Below are 27,773 nucleotides of genomic sequence, written 5' to 3' on the forward strand. Positions count from 1 at the left end.
AGAGAGTAGGCCTGGCTCAGCAAAAGAGTTGATCAAGATAGAATTAGCTGTCAGCTAAAACTCTGCTCCAGGATGCTTATGGTATACTCAATAAAACGCAATGGGTTTTTTTGCTAGATCACAAAGTACATCACAAAGTACTACAGCATAATTTGTAGAGTAACTCAATTTATTTTTAAGTGCTCCTTGTAACATGACAAGGACTCAGAGTTGCCCTTTGTCTCTGAAGTTCTCCATCTTAGACTGAAATGCCAATAGCTATTCTTCAAAACCATGGAGACCTCTGGTACATCCCCACAGGCAGCAGAGCACAACAACATGGGACAGATGTAACATTCATGCCCATCATTCCTCTTGTCAAGGACTCTTTTGAACACTGTTCCCATTGCAGATTCCAACTGCCAACATTACACATTAAAGGAAGGTGAGGATTACACAGGTTAGCTATTGCTGTTGCTGACAGGACTGGGGACAAGAAGAGCCAGTTGCAAGTACTCTAGGAAAATCCCTTTTGCAGTGCAAAGATCCCTTTTAACATTATATTGAAATCAACAAATGAAGCAGCCCTGGCTAATGGGAAACCTACACAAAGCTAAAGCCAAAGCTGTATGAAGATCACCCACGTGCAACCAGACTTTGCAAAACACAGTGGGCAGATTCTGGGCCATGGGGAAGTGAGTCACGCTGGGCAAGTCCAGGTGCACGCTGCACATACAAACTGTGTCATCCTGCTTAATGTTTGTCAGGTTCTTTAGGAACTCAACAACCTCTCTCAGCAGTGCTATTATGTCTGAAACTATTCCACTAAGCCAGAAACTGGTTCTGGCACCTTGTTCTCAGAAACAAACAAAACATTAAGGCTTCCAAGACAGAAAGAAAAGAAGGTGAAACAGTGCCAAGCCTGCCATCCAAGGAAGGATGTCAAGGGCAAAGTCACCAGACTACCCAGAAAAGCTGCATGTCAACCACTGAGGCTGAACAAGCCTTACTGGTCCCCGTGCCCAGATTGCCGACAACAGCACAAAAAACAGCTGCACTTTCAGACCCAGGCTTCACTGCCAGACAAGCTGTCGTGTTGGTAGTTCCTCTGTGTGAGAGTAGCAATTAGGCATTGTTTTTAGTGAAAAAGCCAGGTGACATGTAGAGTCATATAGCCTTCACATCCTCACCAGTTCCCTGTTTGTCACTGGAGACTGTGTGCAAGCACTGCCTGCTCTCCACTTAACTTGGGACAAAACCTCCACACACTTCTTTTGATTTTTCAAAGTTGGTTTTTTTTTTTCTCGTTACTATCTCAGACTAAAAAGGAGCTCCTTTTTTAGAGGATTCCAAAAACTTCTGATTAGAGAAAGTAACTTTCTCACTTTGCCAGGTTCAGTTAATAAGGGTGTTTGCTCAAAGCAGCACCATTTACTACAGGTTACTGCTCCAGGGACACAACTGGCAATGTGTATAAATGCCAACAACCCAAAACTGCACATCCAGATTCCAAGGAGTTTTGCAGTAGCCTATCACTCTGAAGCTGCATAAAGTTTCAGTGTCACTCCACATAAGATATATGTATCTTGCTTTTGCTGATGCTGTAGTAAAATCGTAACGCTGACCTAGTGTCTCCATTACCTTCAAGATGCAGTGGAAAAATTATTCCTCTGCCATATGCAACACCTTAATTAACCACAGAACTAGCTAAGGCACATCAGCAGCAAGCTAGTCATGAAATTGATCATTTCAAGAGCCAGTCACTTTAGATTCACACAGCATTTGAGTTTATATCACACAGGTCTTGCCAATGCACTGTGAGTGTGCACTTATTAAGACAACATTACTTCAGAAGGCACTTGTCAGCAAACAAAACTGTTAAGGACTACACACAGTAACACAAGAACAGGCTGCCAGGCACATTTCATCACCCCCTTCCCAAAGGAGTTTTAATTAAAATAGTGTCTTATGACTGATCAGATTTGACAGGCTAGTCAGGGACCACTGTTACAAGCATATTGCTGTTGCTCTGTTGTCCAAGCTGGGAAAACAGTAACTGCATCCACTTAGGCAGTTACTCATTTGTTACTATGATTCTGGGCATTATCTTAACATTAATTACACTGTGCAGTAAAGATTTGCTTATTTTTGCTACCACTCATTTTGAAATTTAATTTGAAATTTGGACTGCTTCCAAAGCTTTACTCTGATCGGATGATGGACAAGTGCAACTCTACCATGGTTTCCTTTGGTCTCCAGACTCCAGAACAAGATGCTGAAGGATACTGCCACAACAGCACATGGTGGTACAGATTTGGCCTGGTACCTTACTGCACACTGTAAACTGACAGAGGACAGAAAAAACTCACACCACCTTTCCTGCTCTAGAGGAACTGGTTAGTTGCATAGAACTACAGGGTGCTCATACAGCCACCTACAAGCTCTCTTTTATAAATGTAGACCTGTTGGAGAGTTTTTGTGCAGACGTGGCTTGAGGGAAAAAATCCATGATCATATGCAGCTGTAAGCAGTAAGTTCTCAGCCTTCTGATTACGAGAAAAACAAAAACACTGCGTCCTTATCAAATTATGAAAAAAACATGGTGAAAAACATGGAGTCCTTGAATGTAGTCAACAGCAAGATATAAAAAACAAGTATTAGTCTCAACAAGAAAACGACAGGTATTAGAAACAAAGGAGGGGTTGGCATGTAATCTGTAACCAATGATGAGCTCGGTTTTGCAATATGTATGAGCTTAATTAACACCACTATGAAAGTATGTAAGCTGGATCAATAAATTTGAGACAAAGATCATCAATAGGATGTGCTCATCTCCCTTCACTTTCCTCATAGACCTCCCTCATTCTTGGTTCTGTACAACTCACCATGGAGAGGATCAGGGCTGCAAGAACCTAAAAGTTACAAGGAACTCCAGCAACCTGATGTGAACTCTTTCCTGCCCATCTGTATAATTTTTCACTTAGTAACACTGAGGCAGCAGGTCAGAATTCACAAAACCAGCCAGTCAGAGTAACATAGCATAGCAAGAGCCGAGGATGAGGGCAGAGGACCTCAGAGTGATCATGACAGAAGGGGAGGGGGGACAGGGAAACAACCACAACAACAAACAACAACACAAAGATGCAGAAACAGAAGTGGCAAGGCAAAACTGATGACAGTGACAACTGGCACAGAGGGGTGATGAGCTGGAATGGCCTGAAGAGACAGAGGTGACCAAGGCAATTCACTGGGCATGTCATCACTTAAACTTGAATGGCATTTAGTTGTGCTGCCAGACAAGGAGAACACGGAAAAATATGACTTGCTGCAAGAGGCAATGCCAAAGGGAGAGACTCATCAACAGAAGAGAACAAAAAAATTATTACAAAGCGCAACTCATGAAGAGCTTCTGGGAAGTAGGGGTGGTTTTTTGCTATTATTTACATGTTTCTTCATTCCTTTTCCTGAAGGAGTTCTGACTAGACAAGTTGGAAGCATCCTACCACTAATAATACCTGTAGCTGCTTTACTCCTGATAACTTAAACCAATTTAACTATTTGGCAATAAGAACTGGACTCTTGCTGCTATATTCCTGAGTATAGGGGGTGCAAACATGTCTACATTCCAGACCATGTGCATTCTCTGAAGTAATTTCCACCTAAAATTCAATAAATGAAAAATAAATAACTTATGGGTAATAGAGAACTTGAAAATGCTTCAAGTTATCAACTACAATCAAATCAGCACATCTATGATTTTCAGAGAAGAGACCTGATCTCGCAATTTCCATTTCACCTGCTAATACACATTGGGTAGTCTATACACTACTAAGGATGCACCATTTAGCCTGAAAACTACAAACACAAAAGACTGAAAAAGTAAAAAAAAAAATTCCTGCCTATGTTATTTTATGAACTACTGATTTTACAGTAAAGAAAAAAAGCAAAAGTCACTTTGTTTCAAGAGATTGATTTCTAATGATCATAGGTGTTCAAAATGTAGACAATGTTTTCAGTTTTCACTGCACCTACTTGTTTCAGTACAAGCGAAGGGCTATAACCAACATCAGGCTTCTGTATATATAGCGTCAAACAGCAAAACCAGAAGAAAACAGTGCATGTTGCTAAGACAAAACAAAAGTTCTCATCAAAGCTTCCTGTCTATGCAAGTGTTCAACCACTGCTACACAGCTCAGATCTCTTACGACTTCTCTCAGCCTAAAGCTGAGAAGTTCACTTCAGTACAAAACAGATTTATGCTTTTACTGCAATATCCAAAGAGATGGCATCACCCCAAAACATGCAGCAACTGCTTCTGCTTTGTACCTCTAAGAGTTCTGCAAACAAGAGCACATGGAGGTACTCCTTTGCAAAAACGGACAATTATGTTAAACCACTGGTAACAGCTCTCTGGATAAAGCTGTAAAACTAGATGTGATGTACTGCAACATGCCCAAAACACACCTCCCCAGCTCTCCTACCAAAAAAATAACCCAAATAAAGCAAAACAACAATAAAAAAACAAACCAAAAACTAAAGCCAAAAAAACCCCAAGACCTCCAAACTAAAAACCCATAAAAAGAGAAAGAAAAAACATCTCTTTCACTAGTCTTAACAGAAAAGTAACTTCTAACTTGATCTACAGTAATTACTCTTAAGGGCTACCACAGGAGATGTGGTAGCACTTAATCCAGGAGATAAAGTAAATTAAATTTCTTGGACAATTTTAAGATGGACATAAACAAACCCAAACCCTCCTTGAAGACAACACTCAAAGTTGCTATCCAACTTTCAAGGGACACCAGTGAAAACAAATCCAATGGTATCTTTATCTTATGGGATACAAATACAAGAGACCATCATCCTACATTTAACCATTCAGAGCAGGGCTCACACAGACAAAAGGGGGCTTGAGGGAGAAGTGTGAGGTGTCCCTGCTGCATACATATCCCGTGGATCAACAGTCCAAGCAGCTGTGATGAGAGACCTAAATCTGAGGAGCAGCCTACATCAAACTAATGCAGTTTGTTATTAACTAGTGCAATGACTGAGGGGCAGAGGGACACGAACAAAGAAAATGGCACTTTTAAAGCATTTTTCAAATACATGAGTAGGAAGGAAAGGGAGAAAAGACCCTGACAAACAGGACTGCGCAGATCACAGTACTGGATTACAAGACAACACTAGTGATGGCCACAACATCCATTATGGAGTTTTTCATGGGGATGTTCGATTGCATCTTCCTAGCAGTGATAAACATCAGGAGACATTGATTCTTCAAACTGTGCCACTGCTTAACGTGACATAGTGGGTAATCAGCCTTTTGCTACAGGACCTCTCTGCTGGGAGCTCCCACACACTCTCAGAGAGGCACGGCATCTCTCTGTCATTCCATATAGATTCATGGCACTGACATCAGACACCTGCAGCTCCAGTTACCTCATATCATGTCCCACTTTGTTCATTAAAGACACTCAACTTGTTACAAGCACATACTGGTTGGCTGGTTAAGAATTTAAGGTTCATAACTGGTAACAGACAGCTCCATTCCTGTAAGATCCTGACTCTGTGTTTAAAACATAAGGTAAAATTTGCCATACACTTCACCCAGAAACCAGGGACAACCCTACAACGGCTGTGCAAATGAAGCACACTAATATACCAATTTTTTAGTCACTTTGTGACTTATCAGCTATACAGGTTCCCCACACAGTTGAAGTTTATATACCACACAAACCTCTAGAAATACAAGTTTCACAGGCAACAGCACAAGGAAACAGAAAAGTAATTACAGGCAGCCTCGAGGTCAAAGCAGATCAAAGTAAGCTTTTCCTTTAGCCAGACACTGACATGCCAAACAACAGCATGGAAAATGCACCTATTATAAATGCACCTATCATTTTTAACTGTGGCAGCAAATGGGTAACCTTTTTAAAAAGGACTCCTTCAAGAAAACTTAATCCTGTCACAAGAGAAAACCATCTGTAACAAACATCTAAGGCTGGACTGATTTCCAGGCTCCAGAAAATTGGGCAGTAGTGCAGGTTCTGTTCATCCAAGAACAGATGTGGACTTCAGAATGCAGTTTAGTGATTTTTACCCAAATTATTTAAAGATCACATAAACAAAACAGCTGGGAGAAAAGATAGGTCTTCTTTTTTTTTGCTTCAAGGCCAGCTTCACTAATCTACAAACTACAACATCAGTGAGAAAAAGAATGGTAAACTAGAAATAGAGGATTAACTTCCCCTCCTTGAGGCACAAAAGAAGCAGGCCAGAAGTTCAAGAGATAAAAATATAAATATAAATACAAATGTACTATGCAATTCCTACATTCTAGGAAAAAAAATGAAAAAGATGACCCAGGACACAAACCAGCAATGAGGGCTGCAATAAATTCAACACAGTAATGAAACAAGCCCCAAATTTGATGAGCAGAGCAACTGTTTTTAACTGCTATTTTCCTATAGCTAAAGTTTGGATAGCAAATACCTACCGGTTTTGAGAGTTTGAAACTGTCAGACAGTAAGCATCTGGTAACTATCAACAAATGCAGCTACTTCAGTTTAATTACCATAGGATTTCATACTACTACAAAAGAGTCAATTTTTTCTAAGCCATCTTAACACTAGCCAGAGCCAGGAATGTGCATTAACTTTCCTCGTCAATCACAGCATTTTAGAAGAAAGCTAATATTTCAATATAACCCTTCTTGAGGGAAATTGCTGATTGCTAGTTTCAACAACAAAACAGCCCACTTACTGTTCTTTTGGTAACGATGCATGGAGAAGCATGGAATAACCTGAACATTTAGAATGTATGCCTGCAACCCAGAATATCATAAACAAATTAAAATGCTGCTCTATTTGATGCAGTGGTACTTCAATATGTAACAAGCTGATTCTGAAGTACTTGAGTATTATTAATATTTCAGACTTGTCCCACTTATGAATGAGAGCTAGACAGACAGTCCAAAATGCACAACAGAGTAAAACAGCTTTTAATCCATTAATCACAACATATACTATTTTTAATTCAAAAATAACAATCTCTGCAGTTTCAAGCTTTTTGTTCTTATACTCTTTAACCAAGGGAGTAACAGGTAGCTGATCTGGTATTACTTAGAAATAAATTCAACTCTGTTGACCAGGGCCTCACAAAAAAAGTCAAATACCAATAGCAACACAAACACAAACTATTTTGGTATATAAGGCAATTCGTATTCATTAATTTTCAACAATTATTTATTAACCATAACTTAATTAATTTAAACAATACATTACAACAATTAAATTGCTATGTAAAATGTCTATTCCAAAGAAATCCATAAGGTTGTCATCTTCTCCCTGTAAAAGCTCAGAAGAGAAATTTTAACATTTGTTGATAATTATGGTTTTGGTTATAAATCTGGTGAAATATTAACATTTATGGAATTGATTTAATGAAGCAGACAAAAATCTACCAAGAAATGCAGTTGGCCAAAGTTTTTAAATGGAAAAATAAAATCTGCCAGCAGGTCAAACATCACTTGCAGTTCCATGTATTGGATCTCAGCCAAAATATGTGCCTCTTGTACTGTACAAGAATAATGAGAACAGTGTTATACTATAGATGCATCAATTTTTCCTTTTATACTTGGGTCACATGCACTACCCACTCTTACCACACATTTAACATTTCCCCAGCAAAATTCAGCATGGTACTGAGGGGAAAAAAATAACCTGTAACATTAACTATTCCACCTCCAAACAACCCTGCCTGTCCTGCAGCAAGCAGGCTGAATCATTGATATTCAGCATGGGAACCACTGTTTCAGACCCTGATTGCACACTCAGCCCAAGCTGTTTCAACACACATCAGGCCAACAACAGCCTTTTCCCATTCCTGAAAGGATCTCTCCCATCATGTGGTTACAACTCTTAAACTATTTCTGCCATCTGATGTCCCTGTTTCACACTGACACATCTTATTTCTCTCAACTAAAAGAGGCACATTCTAAGAATATAAACTCCCTGCAAACTCACTTGACTCAATCATGGCACATTTGAGTTTGGAATGGACGTTCAAAGATCATCTAGTCCACACACTCTGTACAGGCAAGGGTATCTCTTCAATCAGACTGCTTAAAGCCCCATTCAACCTGTCCTGGAACAGCTCCAGGGATGAGTTATCCACAGCTTCCCAGGGCAACCTGTTAAGTTCCTCACCACCTTCAGTTCTTCCTTATGTTCAATCTCAATCTTCCCTCTTTTTAGTTTCATCTCTCAGCGTTGCCATTTTCCAGGAAAGATCCCAATTCACCATAAATTAATCTTTCTCCAAATACACACTTTTAGGTACATGGAAGGAAAAGTCCTAAACACTTCATATTCCTGAAGCAACTAAGAGCTGGTCATAGGACACCTGGAAAAGTGTGGTCTCCAAAACATTCATTTGTGAAGTAACAATAAAAGCTCATAGCATCTTAAATCTCACTGATTTTCAAAATATGCCTCATGAGACTTGGTTAGCCTTTGCCTTAACAGTGCTGTTGTGAGAAACCTGAATTGCATCCTAGGTGCCACAGGTGTGACAGTCCTCACAAGCTTATTTGACATTTTCTGGGGTTTATGCATTTCTCCAACACATCATCACTAGTACAGTCTTAGCTTTCAATGCCAGCTCATTTTGTCCTTAATTCATGTGTCACTCCCGTTTAGCCAACAGGCATCTGTCTTCATCTAACCCATTTTATCAAGACTGAGGCAAGAAAACAAGCATAGACAGAAGCACGTATCACATGCCAGGTTTTGCAGCACTGAAGGATGAAACTAAAAGACCAGGAAGAAAACACACCTTATCACTGTTCATGAATACTCACTTGACCTACTGTCGTGTTAGCTGAGCTGAGGCCTCAGGGACATACTCCTTACCTAACCAACTCAACAAAACAAAGGATTCAAACTGAAATTCAAAAAATGTATCAAGCAAGTGAAAAGATGGTCCCATTGCAGTAATGCCTAAAACCAACCTTGCTTCATCTCCAGGCATAGTATCAGTCAATCCTGCTTTCAAGTCTTCCCACTCAGTCCAAACAAGACTGAATGATTGCATTAAAAAGATGAGCTAGATGGGAAATACTATCAGTAGACAGCACCAAATTAAATTTCACTACCAGAAGCCATGTTTTCAAATTAAAAAATTCACTTGTTTTAATTAACAGGGAACTGGTGCATAACAGCATTAAGAGCGGGAAACTGATTTAAAATTAAGAGTAATTTCTTCATTATTTCTTGCAATGGCTTGTAAACTTTGGATGGGCTGGCACTGGTATAAAGATGATGTTCTGCTCTTTAAAAACACACAGCAACGGAAGCATCATTACCAGCTATCAAAAAAATAAATGCTCTGTATATGAAAACAGCAGCAGACACTTGAACAGCTCAGCAAACTGGCGGTACCCACACTGAGTATACTTCTGAAACAATTAATTTGGAACACAGGAAGGTAAGTTGCCTTGAGCAAGCTTGTCTAGTGTAAAAAAATAAAAATTTGCCTCTGAATAGTGAAGTGAAACTGAGACTGCCCTCAACTGTAGCAGATCTATTACAAAACAAGAGCATCATAAGTAAAGGAACTGCTTGTTGTGTTTTACATCAGAAAACTTCATGGGCCCACACTACCTGAGAGCAGCATATTCAGTCCTGAGCACAAACATCTTCCTTGCAATCTCTTCATTTTGTACTTCTCAAATAGTAAATGCCCCTCAATTAGGGGCTGTTTAAATTGAAATATGGTTCAGTTTGTAATCCAACTACAGATTGAAAAATTCAGGAATGGAAGCCAGAAGCAAGGAAAAACCAAAGAGACTACACATCTGTTAAACATGGTTTGCTCTGTGTGTGCAACTGCTACAGCTGAGGTTACTAGCAGTGAAGACACACAAACATGCAGACAACTCCCATCCTCCAAGAGGGAAAGCAGAGCAACTACTCAATCCTTGAGATGTACTTCTCAAAGATGCTCCAGCTGTTACACTCACCTTCACATGCTGCTTCAGAAAGCCTTTCTGTACCACAGGTCTCATTCCTCCCTCCCTGCCACATTCACACAAGGTACTTGGAAGATCCCCAAGCTTCATAGAATAATCTCCTTGCCCACCTACCTTAATTCCTACTGTTTCTACTTAAAGTGAGCTTTAAGATTTAAATTTCCTCACTTAAAACAAATTGAAGGGGTGTGCTTTCCCTTTGTGTGAGACAGTAAGTCTGCCCTCCCAGCACTGCAACCCTACTTGCAAACCCTGCCAATGTTTGGCCAGGTAAGTTTAAGGAGTAGTCTAATTCTGCACTTAGAGAATGAACTGTCTATCACAAATGCACAGAGCAAAATCCACAGATGTGCAAGGTAGTAGGAGACGCAGACAGGTACATGCACACAATTACAAGCCTCACAACAGTAAGGGCAAATGGATACCGAACTTCCAGTGCTCAAGTGGAATGGATAATAGAAAAGAAACCAAAGATAAAGAAAGACACTGCTTTGAGATGAAATCTAGATACCTGCAGGATATTTATAATGCCAGGAATTACACACTTCTCATTCATTTTCTTTCCCCTGAGGGCAAAGTAGTTTTACTGACATTCCCTTGTATCCTCTGCACCACATGGCTCTTACAGGAGACTCCAGAATACCTGTCAAGGTACTTAACCAGCAGACAAACTGTCCCTGCTTTGCAGGTTTGAGGAATAATGCACAAAGTTGAAGCAATTTGCCCACAGTCATCCAGCTCAGCCAGCAGCAAAGTCAGAACACAACCTGTGTTTCCCAAATCCCAAACCCACAGCTACCCCAGGAATCTCACTGCAGTCTCACGTTTGGAACAGTATCTATTCCCTACCAAATTACTCCTATTCAGTCTTTTTCATCTCACTATAAAAGCCCAAAGGATGCACTTCAGATTTGAATATGAAGTTTGGTGTAGTCCAAACTTTGTTTTTAAGTTACCACTTGCAATTAATTTAAGTCCATAATTTTGTTACATACTATATAGCCTGTCTCACTTGGTAGTACAAAATTTTCCCCTGCACATCACAAAGTTCTTCAGCAGATACAGTAATGAATGCAAGCCCCAGAACACTTAAAGCAATGAATAACTAAATAGAAATGGCTCATTTTATGTGCAAAAAGAAACCTTCAGAGATGCATTAGCTTAATTTTCTCAGGACATTTTGACAGATCTGACTCAGTTTCAGCAATCTAGACTTACTTTATTTTATAACTAGACCAGACTAGGTTGCTGGATGAAGCTGCCCCATGACCACAGTTCATCCCACAGATTCTCCTCTCCAAACATTTCAGGCTGGCAAGAACAACAGCTCTCTGCTGACAGCACAGAGATCGCTTTCAGTGGGCCACCATAATAACCATGACACAGCAGTAAGATCATTTTTTTGTTTAAGAAGTGGCAATACTGTGGGCTGACCATTCCTCCTCTGAGCTATCAGATTTTCTACTGTCACCTGAGAATCAGTCCCAGCCTGCTCCTCTCATAACCCATATGTCTGGTTCAATCAAGCTTACTTTAGGAAATTAATCCAGTGCTGCCTAACAACAGAACATGAGTATCATATTCAGATTCCTGTAAGAACATCAAATTACAGAAATTTGCTTTGAATGAAGACCAGCGTAAAATGGATACACAGCTTCTCTCCCAGCATGAAGGGAAAGTGAGAAATCCTTTCCATTACTTGGCAGAAGTGATTTATCCAGAGTACAGCCAGATCCCCTGCACTAAACACGGTTACATTTCAAGTGCTCATCTCCTCCAATATCGTAACACATACAGAACATCCCCAGAGACAGGGAGGCCTTCAGAACTGTACAATAACTGTGTATGCAATATGGGAGCTCAGTATGAACAGGGTGACATTACTGTGTCACAAAAACAGCCATCACAGCCATTTTGCCACCAGAGTTCCCAGAGTCCACCTCCAACTTGAAAAGCAGCTCAGATCACCTCACCATTCATGCCAAAACCAACTTCTTCACCTTTGCCTTCCTTCATTTATTTTTCATCTTATAATACAACTGGGGATTCTTTAAGGTATATTTATTAAGGCTTTTCAGTTGAAGACCTTCATATAGATGAGATTACAGACCATAACAGCATTACTTTTAAATTCACACTTGAATCTGATAGCTCTCCCTTTGCATACAAATTCAGAAACATTCAACAGTGTTAGTTAAAAGCAACAAGCCATCTTACTGTCTTTTCTTGGGTTTTCTTTGCAAAAGAGACAGTAAATTACTAATCACTCACTTTCAGGTAAGTAAACAGAAAACATGTATTAGGCTCCCTCCCACAAGCAAGAATAAAGCCTCTGACTACAGGTACTTCCCCCCACCCCCCCTTCTTAGTAAGGAATATAAAGGTACTTGCTGGAAACAGTTCTTTTGTATATTGTTACAAACACAGCAAGCGAAATGAAACTCAATAATCCTTCACCTGTTTTCTACCAAGAAGTCAAACAGACTGTCAACAAACTGCTTGTGGTGACATAATACTTAATTAAAAGATTAAAAACACATTCTTTTCTCGGAGGCTATGCAGCATAAAGCTTTTCCGGCCCTTTTCATCAAACACAGTTTTATTCCAGATGATTAATAGTGACTTTATTCAAGAGTCCCTTCCCTGCTACATGTGCCTCGTATATTTCTACGTCAAATTATGACACAGTCCTATGCAAAGACACCACATGAGGGTATTAGTCATTAGGGTGGAACCCAGAGTGGCTTTGCTGTATCACAGAAGGAAACACTTAAAGTTTTAGCAGGTACTTTGGAGAGTGTTAATAAACTAGGAATCTAGTTTTATTTTAGGGCTCACAATTGATGAAGTGTACCAAACTGAACACAAAAGCACTTCCCTGTGTCTGAATTAGGCACAGGACTAAAACGTGACACAGCACAACTGGTAACAAGCACACTTTTGAAACACGCCTTCCTGAAATCAGGGAGTAAATCTCATCAGTCATTTCAGTCATAGCTTCCTCTGCTGCTAGCCTAGAGATGACAAATGGTGCAAGCACAAACGTATGCATAAGAAAAGGGCTGAAAAATAAAATCTGTCACATAACCTAGTAGATAGCTACCAAAAATGCTGAGCTCCAGTAACAGCGACCAGACAAGAGCTCACAACTCTTTACTACTACTTTCCCCTACACCAACCAGCAACAGCTAAATCCATTAATTGTACTCATATGCAGATAGTCCTCCAGATGAAGAGCTGACTACTTCTTGGAGAAGACTCGCCTTCTTCTGATTTAAAATGTTACTCTTGTGTAAGAGTTTCTGACACAAAATGCAGCTGAGAATATACAAGCTCATCAGTTACAAGCTGTAATACTACTAATGCAGCATGGCATTTTGAACCAATCTGCTTTCCTTCTAGAAGGGAAGATTTAAGTCTAAATTAGAGCAATGATACTGTGTTCCCCTTCTGCTGTAATTCTGTATATTCTGTTTCAAGTACATAACAAGCTCAACAGATTCTGGAAAGATCTTGTAACTTTCAAAAATGAAAAAAAATACAAACCAATACAAACTGAGTCTGGGCATACAATCAGTCCTTTAAAAGTTTCCCATCCACAGGAAAGACAGCATTTCTTAACATTTAAGAAAAAAAGCCTTTGCACGAAAGGATTTTGAATAAATATAAGACTTGAGAGAGGGAAAGCCCCCAGTGCCCAGGTTCTGATGGAGACCTCAGCACAAGGCTACATTGACTGCAAAAGGTCATTAGGGACACAGAACACGAGCTTATTCAAACCAAGTCAGAGGGTCACAGCATTAAGCAACGCACTTGCATACCAGAGAGGATTACCTACCTAAGTAGTTAACACACAACAACTGTGAGCTCAGGCTTGTATCGATCAGCTGCACTAATCCCAAGGGTCAACCGCAGAGTGGTGTGTGCTGCAAGATCAATAGCCTTGCCTTCCCACTTAGCAGCGTAAGCACACACAATGCAGGGATGAGAAACCAACCTTTGATGCATCCTAGAAGACCTACTTTTCAAACAAGAAAACTATTTATAAATTGTAAACAACCCTTCTTTGCCTTTCCTTCAAAGAACTGTTTTCACAAACAGCTTCAGAGCTTTCCAATTATGGCTCCACTAGATCTTCCTTACACTGACATTGATCTGAATTGCACTGATCAATTTTAAATAGAGAATCATGCCTTTAGGTAGAGATCCCTGTAAAATGACAGCTGAAACTCTGGAATTCATGATTGAAGAGACTGGGAGTGATTATGCTAGACAAAATACCAGAGAAGGTTGGAAAGAAGTTCTATGTAATAAGGAAAACTAAATTTTTCACAGATCATTTTATCACAATATTCAACCCAGCATCAACTGTAAAGTGCAGGAATGGGCCACTGTTAAAAACTCATGATGCAGAGACTGGATATGGACAACAATTATCAGTTAACTAAATTGGACAACGAAATTATTCTTGAAATAATTTCAAGAATAATTTCTGAAATTATTGTTGTTTCTGAGTTTGTGAAAGCAACAAGAAACCATGAGCTTACACAAATTAAAAAGGAGGATGAGTGAGGTGACACCTTCTGTGCCATTACAGCACTTCTGCCCCCAGCAGCAGCCAAAACAGCTCCAGCTGTCACAGCGTGACAGATGAGGCTGGATTGGTCCAGAAACCTGACTCCATTCTGTCAGTTACAGGTTTTTGTCTCCAGGATAACAAAACATCATAACGGAATAATGGAGATGGAGCTCTTCCACGAGTTTTTGATGATTTTTCACCCTTATGATTTTTCTATTCATCAACATAAACTATACAGTAAATCTCCCGGCTGGCCAGTATACTAATTTTTCCAATATTCTGAAAATTTAAGTTCTCTTCATTAAAGAGAAACTAACACCTATTGATTCACATATGTTAAATATGAGAGTTTTTTGGTTTTCCCTTTAAAGTTTCATGTCTGTTTCTTTCAGATCACACTTGAATAGCACTTTAGTAGCAGCAACTTCTTCCCTGACTCCTTTGTGCCATTGGGCATGGACAGGAAAAAAAAAATCCAAAAAACAAAAGGAGATATCAGGCCAAGTACAGATGGTGAGGCAAGGAAAGGACCATCACTTTCAGGTTTTTTTCTGAGACTAAACCCACAAACTTGCAAAAGCTGTTTAAAAATTACACAGTTTTTTGTTTCTCTGCCCTTAGAATTAAGGTTTTTCCCTAAAAGGTTTAAGCCACGCAGTGGAAACAGTAACCTTAAGAACCACTGGCGCTTCTGAATTGCAGCTCTGCGCGCACAGGAAACTGAAGTCATTGAGCAGCAGTTCTGCGTGGTGCTGTAACCCAACACCGCCCGCACACGCCCCAAAATGCTCCTCGTACACCTCAGCCCACCCTACTGCCCATGCCTGCTGCACAGTCACACAGATCGTCCTGGGGAGAAAAGGGAAGGAGGCCAAAACAGGTGTTCCCCACTCTTGCCTGAAAAATGCCAGGAAACCAGGAGTGCCTGTACAGAGGCAGAGGGTCCCACGCTCCAAGGCTGATAAGAGAAGGCGATGAAGAGATATGGCTAACTGCAGCACTTCCTCTTTTCCCTCAACACCCTGGATCCCAGCTGGAGCAGGAATAAGTTCCCTCTCACCAAGCTCCCACAAAAACCTCTTGGTCCCTTAACAGGCTGTGGGACGCAGCAAGCCTTCCATCAGCAGCACAGCCACTGAAGTTACACCATCCAGCACAACCCAGCTGCCCCCGAGTTTGGCAACACTCACTTGCCAAAGCGAGTCACGTAGGAATATCGACCTCAAAGTGCTTAAATCCAACACAAATTCATTTTACTGGGTCTGGGATGGCAGCTATAAGAGTTCCACAGCCAAGTGCCAGAGTCCATCTGCTTATCTCCACTCTAATGAGACAACATCAGTGTCGTAACATTTCTATATGACAAGGGTTTTTTTCATTTCTTTGGATTTTTTAATGATGTGGGGAATAAAAACAGTTAATAAGGCAGCTATTAATTTCCACCTATTGTGATTTCTTCTACTAATAAAAAAAAAAAAAAAAAACAAAAAAAACCCAGAAAACCAGAACAAATATATCCCATTAGTAGGATAAATTTTGAGCTATCAAAACACAGAAAGAGAGCCCTTGAATTATACAAAATATAAATACGTAAATAAATGCACTGAATCTCTTACTTTAGTAAGCAACAAACTAAAGGGATCACAAAGCATAATCGGGAAGTTGAAACAAAGCATAATGGGGAAGTTGAAACAAAGCATAAACTAAGTATACATCCCTGGGATGTTTGCATCTCATACTCTGAGAAAGATGCAGCCAAAAGCAGAATAGCTAACTGGAAAAGATCCAGAAATTGGTGATCAGCATAAAAAGAGAAGTGTAGGGCTACAACCCACGAAATAAAGATCTTTAGCCTACAAGGAGATGCTGCGAAAGAGTGAATGCTACATGATTTAGCAGAACTCTGAAGTCACAAGCAGTATAGGAAAGATGAGCACCGTGATTTGCACAGCTCAAGAGGCAGAAATTAACAAGTTACCTGAAGGCAGACTCGACACACACCACACCCCCAAAGAAAATCAGATGTTTGTTTTGGTTCTTCACCGATTTAGTTACTGCGAGGAAGCACTTCCGAACATCACGGACACCAGCAGCTTACTCGGATTTCAACAGCCACCGAGCAAACTCATCAGGGGTTACAAGGCAGAAACACATTCCCTTAACTCCGGCGGTCCCGGAAACTGCTGGAAAGCAGGAGCCTGTGGGGCAGAAGCGCCACCCCGCCTTGCCCCGCGAGCCCAGCCCCGGGCCGAGTGCCGGCACCCCCGAGCGGCTCTACCGACCGGCAGCGGAGGGTCCCAGTCCCCGGAGAGGAAGAAGGGGCGCGGTCCGTCCCCAGCTGCCCCCGCCCGGTACCTGCGGCCCCCGCGGTCCCCGCCCGTACCTGCGGCGCCCCAACCTCGCTGCCCCACCCAGTACCTGCGCGCCCCCAGTCTAGCCCGGTACCTGCGGCCCTCGGCCCCGCTGCCCCGCCGTGCCGCGGTCACCGCCCGCCGTCCCTACGGGCCCCGCTCGGCGCCGCCGGACCCGGGCGACGCCATCTTGTCTGGGCCCCGCCGGCGGGATGGCGTCACGCTGTGGCGTCACCTGCGCCCGCCGGGCCAATCGGGAGCGGCGGGTGGTGACGTCACCGCAACAGGGAGGGGCGGGGCGAAGTCAGAGACACGCCTCTCTTGGGGGCGGGACCGGAGGGCAGGGCCTCGGCCGGGAGTGTCCGTGTGTTGTCCGTGTGCCCGTCCCCGTTCCTGTCGCTGTCGCCTGCCTTTGCCAGCCGTGACCCTGTCCCATCCCTGCCCCTGTTCCATCCCCTTACCAGCCGCTGTCCGTGTTGCATCCCTCACTCTGCCCTGTTCCATCCCTGTCCCATTCCCTGTCTCTGCACTTGTCCCAGTCCGTGCCTGTTCCGTCCCCGCCCCTGTCCTGTCCTCTCCCTGCCCCTGTTGCTGCTCCTGTCCCTATCCCTGTCCCTGTCCCTACCCTTATCCCTATCCCTGTCCCTATCCCTGCCCCTATCCCTGTCCCTATCCCTGTCCTTGTCCCTATCCCTGTCCCTACCCCTATCCGTATCCCTATCCCTGTCCCTATCCATGTCCCTATCCCTTTCCCTATCCCTATACCTGTCCTAGTCCCTATTCCTATCCCTATCCCTGTTCCTGCTCCTGTCCCTACCCCTATCCATATCCCTGCCCCTATCCCTGTCCCTGTCCTTACCCCTGTCCCTATCCCCGTCCCTATCCCTATCCCTATCCCTGTCACTGTCCCTGCCCCTATCCCTATCCCTGTCCCTGTCCCTATCCCTACCCCCCTTACCAGCCCCTGCCCCGTTCCCTGTGCCATCTGTGTCCCTGCCCTTGTCCCTGTCCCTATCCCTGTTCTTGTCCCTATCCTTGTCCCTACCCCTATCCATATCCCTATCCCGGTCCCTATCCCTGTCCCTATCCCTTTCCCTATCCCTATACCTGTCCTAGTCCCTATTCCTATCCCTGTCCCTGTCCCTCTCCCTGTCCCTACCCCTACCCGTATCCCTATCCCTGTCCCTGCTCCTGTCCCTACCCCTATCCATATCCCTGCCCCTAACTCTGTCCCTGTCGTTACCCCTGTCCCTATCCCTATCCCTATCCCTGTCCCTATCCCTACCCCCTTACCAGCCCCTGCCCCATTCCCTGTGCCATCTCTGTCCCTGCCCTTGTCCCTATCCCTGTCCCTTTACCTGCTCCGGTCCCTGTTCTGTTCCCAGCTCCTGCCGTGCCCGGGAGCTCCCGCAGCACCTCCTGCCCCTCTTCCGGCTGTGCCAGGGCTCCCAAGGGGCTGATGAGGCTGGTGAGTGGGACACAGAGAGGCCATTTCACCCCACACCCTTCAGCCCCTTCCCTCAGCTGCCACGGCCAGCTCACCCTCCTCAGGGGCTCAGGGGACATTCCCGCTGGGTTTTCAGGCTTTGGAGCGGTCCTTGTTCCGAAATGGAGGGGTTTTGTCCCAAATGGGTGTGGTAGTTGTGTGTGTGAGGGTGGATATGAAGAGGGGAGTTACTCATGGTAAATCACGACTGCAAACGGCCAAACTGGTATTACTGCTTGTACCCTCAGAAGAAGCTGGAAAGCCTGAGGGGTTTTTTATGGCTTCTTTTTCAGTTTGGCTTCTCACAGCACCCTTGTCTTTGGCGTTGGTTGGATGAAAACACAAAATAAAGGTCATAAAACCAATGCTGTACACATCAGGAAAATATGTACTGATTCCATGTGACTTGAGGCACCATCAGATATCAGGTGACCAGAAGCTGGCTTTTCCTTAAAGCCAGCCTGCATCTCACATGTTTTCCTTGTTTCTCTACCCAGCAAAACCACTGGCAAGTAGCGGTTGCTGGGTTTGGATCATATGAAGCTTTGCCTCTGAAATCACAGAAAAAGAGTGTATGAGCCACGTAGACATCAGAAAAACCACTCATCCTTTCACATGGATCTAAAAGGGGTACAATGAAATGCAAATACATAGAAATGTTATCTCTTTAATTCCCTAGCAGTAAGTGATTTCCCTGGTGGAATGTGTGGGAAAATGTGGGAGATTCAGGCCTCCTGGACAACTAACCAATATGATCAAGCAGAAGCCGCTTATTGTTTACATTACAGACATATTTATGGATTCTACAAACTACTGAGTACACACTTCTTGATTGGGGCCTTTATCTTGTTAACTTGTTTTCTGCCTGCACTTCTCAGAGTGTGTGTAAAACACCAGCCCAGGTGTTTTACAGTCCTGGTATCTAGTCCTTGTGGTCTTGATATGCTGTTCCTCAGCCTCTTCTTTCTTAATTTATCACAGTTTGTGTTTCAGTAACCTTGATGAATTCCTGAGGCTTTGATAACAAACTTAGGAGCAGGCTGGCTCGTGCACACCATGGCCTAACCCTCGCAAATACATTGCAACAGGAAAATGACTGGGGGTAAAATTAGAGAAAACTGGGGAGTTACATTCATGTTCCAGCAGAATTATAAGAGCAGAATTATCACAGAAAACAGAGGGTGAGGCGCAGTTACGACTCCCTGGGTGGGATGTGGTCACCATGCCCAACTTCCCACACACAATCCATGCTAAAGGGGACTGAAGGGAGGTGGAGCAGACTGGAGACACCAGGGCCAGGCTCTGTTGAAATCCCGGCAAGAGGGGAGACTCAGTGGTGCAGATAAACTGTGTAGCAGCTGAAAAACAAGGAGGAAAAGGGGATGCTTTGCTGCTGAACCAGCTGCTGTGGGGAGGTCACAAATGCCCACCTCCACCCCTGAGGCTGCCTCAGGTGTGACGCTGACATTACCCACCTCCAAGGTACAACCCTGGACATGATGCATGACTAGAGATACTCTCCTAAAAATAGAGTAACTAGGGCAAAAATAGTATAAAAGTATGTTAAAATGGGGAGAAGTTAGGGAAGGTTCCACTGTAAGTTCTGGGATTGACTGACTGATCAGGCTGAACCTGTCAGAACTGTACTCTATGTATGGTGATTGTTCATCACAATTGCTCTGAATACGTTTTTGCAGCCAGATCCTATCACCAGCAATCTTTGCACCTTAACCTGTCACAGTTTTCTATTACAATAATAAAAGATTATTGTTCTGTAAACTGTCTCTCGAGCTGTGAGTCCTTCAAGAGCATTAACAGTGCACAAAATACTCGAGTGTGCAGCCCTGGGAGAGGGCCTCTCTAATGCTTTTGGTGTGCATTCCTGGATATCTTTTCCTGGTGCCAAGAGACCAGATAAAGGTGTAGAAACCCTCAAAGGGGGTTTTGTGTTTCCATGTGACCCTGAAAAAGTCAGCTGAACCACCTTCTGATCCAGTAGACTATTCACTATTCAGTGAAGAGTTGGTCATTAGGAAGAATTTCTTCACAGAATGGGTGATTAAACTTTGGGAATGAGCTGCTCAGGGAGGTGGAGGAGTCACCGTTCTGGATACCTTTAGGGAAAGACTGGACATGCGCTCAGTGCCATGGTCTGGTTGACAGGGTGGTCACTCATAAGTTGGGCTGGGTGAGCTTAGAGGTCTTCTCCAACCTAATTGATTCTCTGATTCTGTCCCCATAGTGGGACCCTAATAGACTGGTCGGGCACAAGTGTCTCGGTTTTCCTGGGGAGCTGACAGTGATCAAACACGAATGGTTTGGGAAAATCTCAGTTTCCTGGGAGAAATTCCCGAACCCCACCTTGTACTGAGCCCTCCTGGACGCTAGGGGGCGCCACACCCTCACCACCCTCGCTCCGCTGCCATGGCAACGGCAGAGGAGGCGCGGCCAGCTTGATGTCCTGCTAGGCAACAGGGCACCGGGGCGGGGCGGAACGGCCGCCGCAAAGCTGCTACTTCAGTGTCGTAAAAAGAGAAAAAAAATCGAAACCCCGTGGTGCTGTAAAATGCCGTGAGGCGCGGCCGGCGGGGCTTGAGGGACAGAGCCCGGGCCCGGTCCCGCTCCATATGCCCCGAACCGCCCCGTCCCACTCCATGTGGGGCCGCTCCTCGTCCACAGCCTCCTCATCCTTCTACTATGGCCCGGAAAACAGTTAGCAGGAAGCGGAAAGCGGCGGCGGCTGCCGCCGCGGGGACCGGGGGACTCCAAGGGGAGCAGGTAAGGGGTGAGACGGGGGGCAGGGGAGAAGCGCTGGTTCCCGGTGGTGGGAAGGGGGAGAAGCGCTGGTTCCCGGTGGTGGGAAGGGGGAGAAGCGCTGGTTCCCGGGGCGCGGCGGACGTGGCTGTCTCCGGGAGGAAGGGGGTGACCCCGTCCGAGGGACGGGGAAGGAAGGTGTTCGGGGCTTCTGGGCGGCGGCAGCCACGCTCCCGGTGGTAGCCAGGGATGAGGAGCCCCCGGTCTCGGTGTCACCTGGGAGGGACAGCCCCGGTCCTGGTGTCACACTAAGCGGGGCAGCCCCCAAGTGCCGGGGTCACCGGGGAGAAGGAGCCCCTGGTCCCAGGGTCAGTGCCCCGCTCTGTGCCCGCGCCCCGGGGCTCGCGGTGCCCCGTTGGGCTCGGCCGTTGTTCGGTCGCTGCCGCGGAGCGATGATGGCCGGATGGCTCTGGCCCGGCCGGAGGAGGCCGAGCGCCGCGGTCGGTACCGGGGAGTCACCGGGGTGTCACCCCTGCTCCTGCCGGGCTGGGGGGGAGAGCTGTGTGCGCTGCCCCTCTCCCGTTCCAAGCGCTCCGCTTTTCCCGTGAGCATTGGGCGTACCAACGGTGCCGAACCGCCACCGACTGTCGTTATATTGACGCCGTGTTACTCCTTTAGCAGATGTTTAATTCACACTGCTAAAGGTTTGTCAGCATTCCCGAGTTAATTTCCTTGCGCGGTGTTCCAAAGGCTTCAGGGTTTTGCCGGGGATATCGTTGAATTTGAAAGAGTGGTGTCTTAAAGTTTGTTTTAGTTGCTTTATCCAGTGTCTAACTTTATTATCCACAGTACGGGTGGGATCACTCTGTTCACAAAAGGAAAAGGCTCCCGCCGGTGAAAAGGTCTCTAGTGTACTACGTGAAAGGGAGAGAGGTCCGGATGCACGATGAGTCCAGCTACCACCGCTTGTTGCATGGATACGCGGCCCAGCAGCTCCCAAGCCTCCTGAAGGAGAGGGAATTTCACCTCGGAACACTCAATAAAGTGTTTGCCTCCCAGTGGCTAAACCACCGACAAGTGGTGTGCGGGACAAAATGCAACACGGTGAGTGCCCCCTCTCGCTGTTTTGTTTCCCTCTCCTCTATAATTTTTTCACCTCCACCCTCAAACGATGCTTACCATAATCAAAGTGCGTGGATGACCAGGGGAAACATTAGGAATTAGGAGTGGAGTCAAAATCGCGCCCCATTAACTTTCAATGAAAGCAGTGCTTAAGTATGATCTATTCTCATCTGAATGTGTGGCACTGTAAGCCCCAGCACCTCTGGAAGCCCCAGAGGCACCTCTGGAAGCATCTGTGTGACCTTACAGAGCGATTTACACCTGGTTGTCGGATGAAGAGCCAACAGTGGGATTGGATCTTTCCTTTTGTCCTGCAGATGAGAAGCTAATGGACAGATATTTGTGTCTCTAATGATGGCTGTCAGTGCTTGGCCAGACTTGCTGTGAAGGTTTCTTTTTTCTGTTACTCTCAATCTTACACAGTTTGGTTTTACATGCGGTTCTGCGCTGATGGCTTTTAAAAGTTGTTCTAAAACTGTGGTTAAACTCGAGGTATTTGTCAGAGCAGCCAGAAATGTTCTGAGGTTAAAAAAAAAAAAAAAAATTCAGATCTTCTGTGTTGCTTGTTGACTTCATAATTATTCACTCTAAAACCTTTTCCAGTGTTTGAATAGCTTCTGTGGTTTATATATCTTTACATGCTTCTACAGAAACTGACAACTCCTCAGGTTCTTGAAGTGATGCTTTGACACATTTCAGGGGAATATTAAAATGGTGTCTAATCCTGTGGGATTAGTAAATGGAAGAGACCATATTTCATAGGTATTATTCACCACCAGAGTTAGCAGTCCAAGGTCATTGGCTGAGGTTGCAGTTTCATGCAAGGAGTTGTGATTGAATTGGTGGAAAATCCTAAACTGCAGGTTAGTTGGTGCCACAGATGGGAATTGAGGGTTACAAGGAATGAATGCATAGATGCAGCAGCTCTTAAATCTCAGAGCATATCAGGTGCTGCAATTGCTTCTTTGCCTCAAGATCCTTCTGTGCCAAAGCCTTGCTCAGTGGTCTGACCAGCCCAAGGGTTAGTGGGCTGTTTTTTTCCATTTCTGATGAAACCTTCTGGGATGTTCTATTATTATTCGCAGTTGCACAGGGGGAGGCTTTTATGCAGTAGCTCTGAAGAAGCAAGGCTGAACTGTATAAACAAAGCAATCTTTTAACAGCAATAAGCTCAAAATAGAATTTCTCTGCCTACTTTCTCCACATACATTCATCTCCTCAGCCAGTCAGCAGCCAGCACTGCTTGTGGTTGTAGAGCTGCTTATGGGAGACAAACTCCTGCTGAAACACAAGCTCCCAAAGATCTTGCTTACTCTAGCGAGATGACTGTGTGTTTTATAGAGTTGCCACGATTTTGCTGTGTTCTGTAACTTTTGTCGCTCGGGCGCATCTGCAGCGAAGATAAATGGGCAAGTGGGTTGTTAACGCAACCTTGCAGAAAATTGTTTGGAACCAAGCAATCATGAAGCTGAAGAGGGATGCAGTAGTATTGTTGTTCCCTTTGCACATGCTGCAACCAAGAGTGTTTGTCCACAGGCAGACTTAATGTTAGAGACAGACCTCCTCTGTCATTGAGCAAAATAGTGATTGCAAAAGAAGTTCCTGAAGCACTGTGAAAGATCATATATGAATTATGACTGCTGTAATAGCTGTACCTTGCTTGCTTTGTGCTCGCATTTGAACAAGTAAAGCATTAAACTCTACACTCTAATTACGAGATTTTTCTCTCTCATCTCCTTAGTGAGTGACCTATTAAAGAAGAATGCCTTTGCTGATTCTCATATGCTGAAGTTGTGGCATTCAAGTTGGGAGTAAATTGAAAACACCTTGGTTGACTTCAGTGAGGTTTGCTGCATTGGAGTTGCCTTTAATTAAAGTTATTGTAAGAGAAAAATATAAACTATAGCAGTTATTTTGATCAGGGCTTGACTGTGGCACTGAGTGCTTTTAGCATTTAATTTATAAATTACCCTTCACTGTGCAGTGCTAGGAGGATTCAGTGTTCTTAATGACAAAACAAAAATACGCTCTTGTCATAGAGAAAGAAGTTTGGGTTTAGTCACTTGGCAGTTACTAGTTACTATAAAAGTACTGAAGAGAATATGGAGATTTCTGTCAATTACTCTTTTTTTTGATGACAATTACAATTTGTTCAGTTATATGGAGTAACTTTTTATCTTTAAAACTATTCCAGGGAGTGAAATAACTTTATTCTACTCCAGTGGACCATGGTGCTCATAGTTGAGCAGTAAATCAAATATTTCAGATATTTGTGTTATGTAAAGGTGCATGCTTTTTCCAGTTGATTTAAAATTATGGGAACTATTGCAAGCATTCAAGCACCTAAAATTTCGAATTAAATCACCCAGACTTTTCACCTGGGCTTTGCAGAGCCGGGATTCCTGTTTGTAAGAATTTCCTAGACCTTGCACGCAATGGGCTCCTTAATGTTTTTCCAATTCAAATGAATGAGCAGGGAACTTGGTAAGGGTGCAGACATTTAGGGTGTGTTCTGATAGGTATCTAAATTACCAAAAACTGATGCTGTGAAGATACATAGAAGAAACTGTCTCAGAAGAAGATATGGTCTGTAATCTGCAGTCTTCTGAGAGAAACTTATGAGACTTAGGTAGGAGATAGGCTTATGGCAGACAAAAACATAGAACACAAAGTTCCTGTGTTTTAGTTTGGTTTTTTTTTTTCCTCTTTACTATTTCAGGAAATTATGAAGAATAAAGTAGCATCTAAAAAGTAGTTTTTGTAATAATTTTTCAGCTTCTTTTGCTCTGTTAGTTATGTGTACATGTTCAAGATATAATCCTTTCTCTAATTGCAAAGTTAAAGATGAAAAGCTGTAAGAACTGTAAATCATTCCCTAAATACAAGAAGCTAATTAGTTTCCAGTTGCTTGAGAATATATTTGCTTGGAATCTAGTTTTTTTTTTTTTTTTTAATTTTTCCAGACAAGCGCTATAGATGTATTTGTGTTTGAAAACTTCCTTTCTGAATGCCCTGAATTGATTTCCAAGGCAGCTTCTCCAAGGCATGCTTGGGTTGGTTTCTGAATGCTGGCTGAAACCTTTTCTGTCTTTAGCAGATTGCTGTGGTGTTTCCTTGGCTGCCCTGCTGTAGGTCACCAGCTCTCATTTCCCATTAGAGACTTTAAACTTGTTTCAGGAGATCCTGTGTCTGTTCTGTGCATCTCATACAGTTACAGCCCGGTCTTGTAGTCCTGAGATTGTGGTGAGAGTGCAATGGGAAGTTCCTCCTCTCTCTGTGAACGTGTACTGTCTATGAGGAAAATTATTTCCACTTGCTTTGCAAGTTAATGTGTCTTCTGGCTTTGCATATGTGAGGAAGCGTTGAGGTGACAGCTCATTTCTGATCACATCTAGAAAATGAGAAGTCTCCTCCAGTTTGTAGCTCTACTCAAAGTCCAGTGAAGAGTGACTGAAACTTGGTGTAAATCAACTTTTGATGTCTGTAGTTGATATCTCCATTCACATATCTTTCAGTGGCTCATGACCAGATAGCCTGGTGTTGATTTCGTGTCTGAAGAGTATTTGCTTTTCTGTCAACTGCATGTGACAGAACTGTCTGGCAGTTTCTGTTCCAGGTATGATATGAGTTGTAGGGATGCCCTTTAGCAGATGTCTGTCACTTCTCCATCTTTTGCCATCTGTCAGCATGTATTAACTGTCTCCCAGCCCCCTGAAATTAAACATGGAGGGCCAAATGCAAATAAAAAATTATAAATGTGATTTTGGCACTGCACAAATGCAGTAACATCAAAGTCTATGGCTATTATCTGGTAGTGCTTCAGAGTTTGACAGAAAGATGGAGTGCCTCATTTCAGGGTCTTGTCTCTGGATATGTGAATTCAAAGTCAACCAACTTGCTGGCTGCTTTTACTTCTCCTCACTTCTCAGGTGGTTTCTTTATATTGTGGATTGTTTTGCTTGAGACCCTTTCTAGAAGGATGTGCAAGGCCATTATGCCCTTGAGTTGCCTCTACTGCATAACCTGTTTTGTGCTAAGATTAGTGCATGTTAACGTGGCTGGTGTAGCTGCCTTTCCCTGTGATGTTCGAAAAGTCATATCAGGAAAATGAAGTCCCAGGTACTGGAAAAGGGAAGCCATTGTATCTCTCTGGAGAAGTGGTAGAAAGAAAGACTCCAGGAACTACTGACCTGCCAGCCTCCCCTCTGTGCCTGGGAAGATCGTGGGATCTGCTTTCCTCCTAGAAACTCTGCTAAGGCACATGGAGGACAGGGGGGTGAATTGAGGCAGCCAGCATGGCTTTACCAAGGGTAAATCCTGCCTGACAAACCAGAGGCCTTTTGTGATGCAGTGATGGCAGGGATGGACAAGGAAAGGGTTACAGATGTCATTTATCTGGACTTTTGTACAGCCTTTGACACAGTCACCCACAACATCCTTCTGTATAAATTGGAGAGAGATTGATTTGATGGATGGACTGTTGGGGGGTGAGGCGTTGGTTGGATAATCACATCCAGAGAGTTGGTTGGATAATCACATCCAGAGTTGGTTGGTTGGATGAGTGGAGTCCTTCATGGATCCGTACAGGCACCAGTGTTGTTTAATATCTTCATTAAGGGCATATATAGAGGAATCCAGTGCACTCACAGCAAGTTTGATGGCAGCACCAAGCTGAGTGGTGCTTTGACACCTGAAGGATGGGATGCCATTCAGAGACAAGCTCAAGGAGTGGGTCCATGGGAACATCATAAAGTTCAAGGCCAAGTGCTGGTGCTGCACCTGGGATGGGACATCCCTGGTACCGGCCCAGGCTGGGCATGAGCAGCCCCAGAGCAGCCGTGCCCAGAAGGGCTTGGGGGTGCTGTGGGTGAGAGGCTGCACATGGCCCAGCCATGGCACTCCCAGCCCAGAGAGCCAAACGTGTCCTGGGCTGCACCCAGAGCCCCGTGGGCAGCAGGGCAGGGAGGGGATTCTGCCCCTCTGCTCTGCTCTGCTGAGACCCACCTGGAGCACTGCATCCAGCCCTGGGCTCCCAGCACAGGAACCACAGGGACCTGCTGGAGCCAGCACAGAGGAGCCACCAAGGTGATCAGAGAGATGGAGCATCTCTTCTACAAGGAAAGGCTGGATTAGAGGAGGCTCTGAGAAGACCTTATAGTGTCCTTCCAGTACCCAAAGGGAACTTTTAAAAAAGATGGCTTGTTGTGACTGGAGAAGAGGTGATGGTTTTCAATTAAAGGAGTCACACTAGATACAAGGAAGATTGTTAAGCTTTACCATTAGCGTAGTGACACACCAGCATGGGTTGCCTACACAGCTGATGAGTGCTCTATCCATGGAAGCATTGAAGGACAGGTTGGACAGAGTTCTGAGTGACCTGGTCTAGCTGATGTCCCTGCTTGCTGCTGGGCACTTGGATGAGACAATCTTTAAGGGTTTCTTGCAACACAAACCATGCTATGCTGCTTTATT

At 44.0% G+C, this 27,773-nt stretch overlaps 2 protein-coding genes across 4 annotated transcripts in view; one reads left to right on the forward strand and one right to left on the reverse strand.

The window, feature by feature from the left end:
- The window catches only part of UBAP1 (ubiquitin associated protein 1), a 34,173-nt gene extending 17,028 nt beyond the window's left edge, over positions 1 to 17,145 (reverse strand). For 2 of the 3 annotated variants that reach the window (XM_059492221.1, XM_059492219.1), the window contains exon 1: positions 17,034 to 17,145. The gene's annotated coding sequence lies outside the window, so the exon portion shown is untranslated. Of the gene's footprint in view, positions 1 to 16,566; positions 16,759 to 17,033 lie in introns of those variants that run through there. The other variant, XM_059492220.1, reaches the window with a different exon arrangement.
- A 3,861-nt stretch (positions 17,146 to 21,006) lies between these two features.
- The window catches only part of DCAF12 (DDB1 and CUL4 associated factor 12), a 31,341-nt gene continuing 24,574 nt past the window's right edge, over positions 21,007 to 27,773 (forward strand). The window contains exons 1-2 of the mRNA XM_059492335.1: positions 21,007 to 21,203; positions 22,029 to 22,283. Of these exons, the coding sequence (XP_059348318.1) occupies positions 21,123 to 21,203; positions 22,029 to 22,283 (336 nt within the window). The 5' untranslated portion in view covers positions 21,007 to 21,122. The remainder of the gene's footprint in view (positions 21,204 to 22,028; positions 22,284 to 27,773) is intronic.

Source organism: Ammospiza nelsoni, chromosome Z (assembly GCF_027579445.1).
Source record: "Ammospiza nelsoni isolate bAmmNel1 chromosome Z, bAmmNel1.pri, whole genome shotgun sequence".
Classification (NCBI taxonomy): Eukaryota; Metazoa; Chordata; class Aves; order Passeriformes; family Passerellidae; genus Ammospiza; species Ammospiza nelsoni.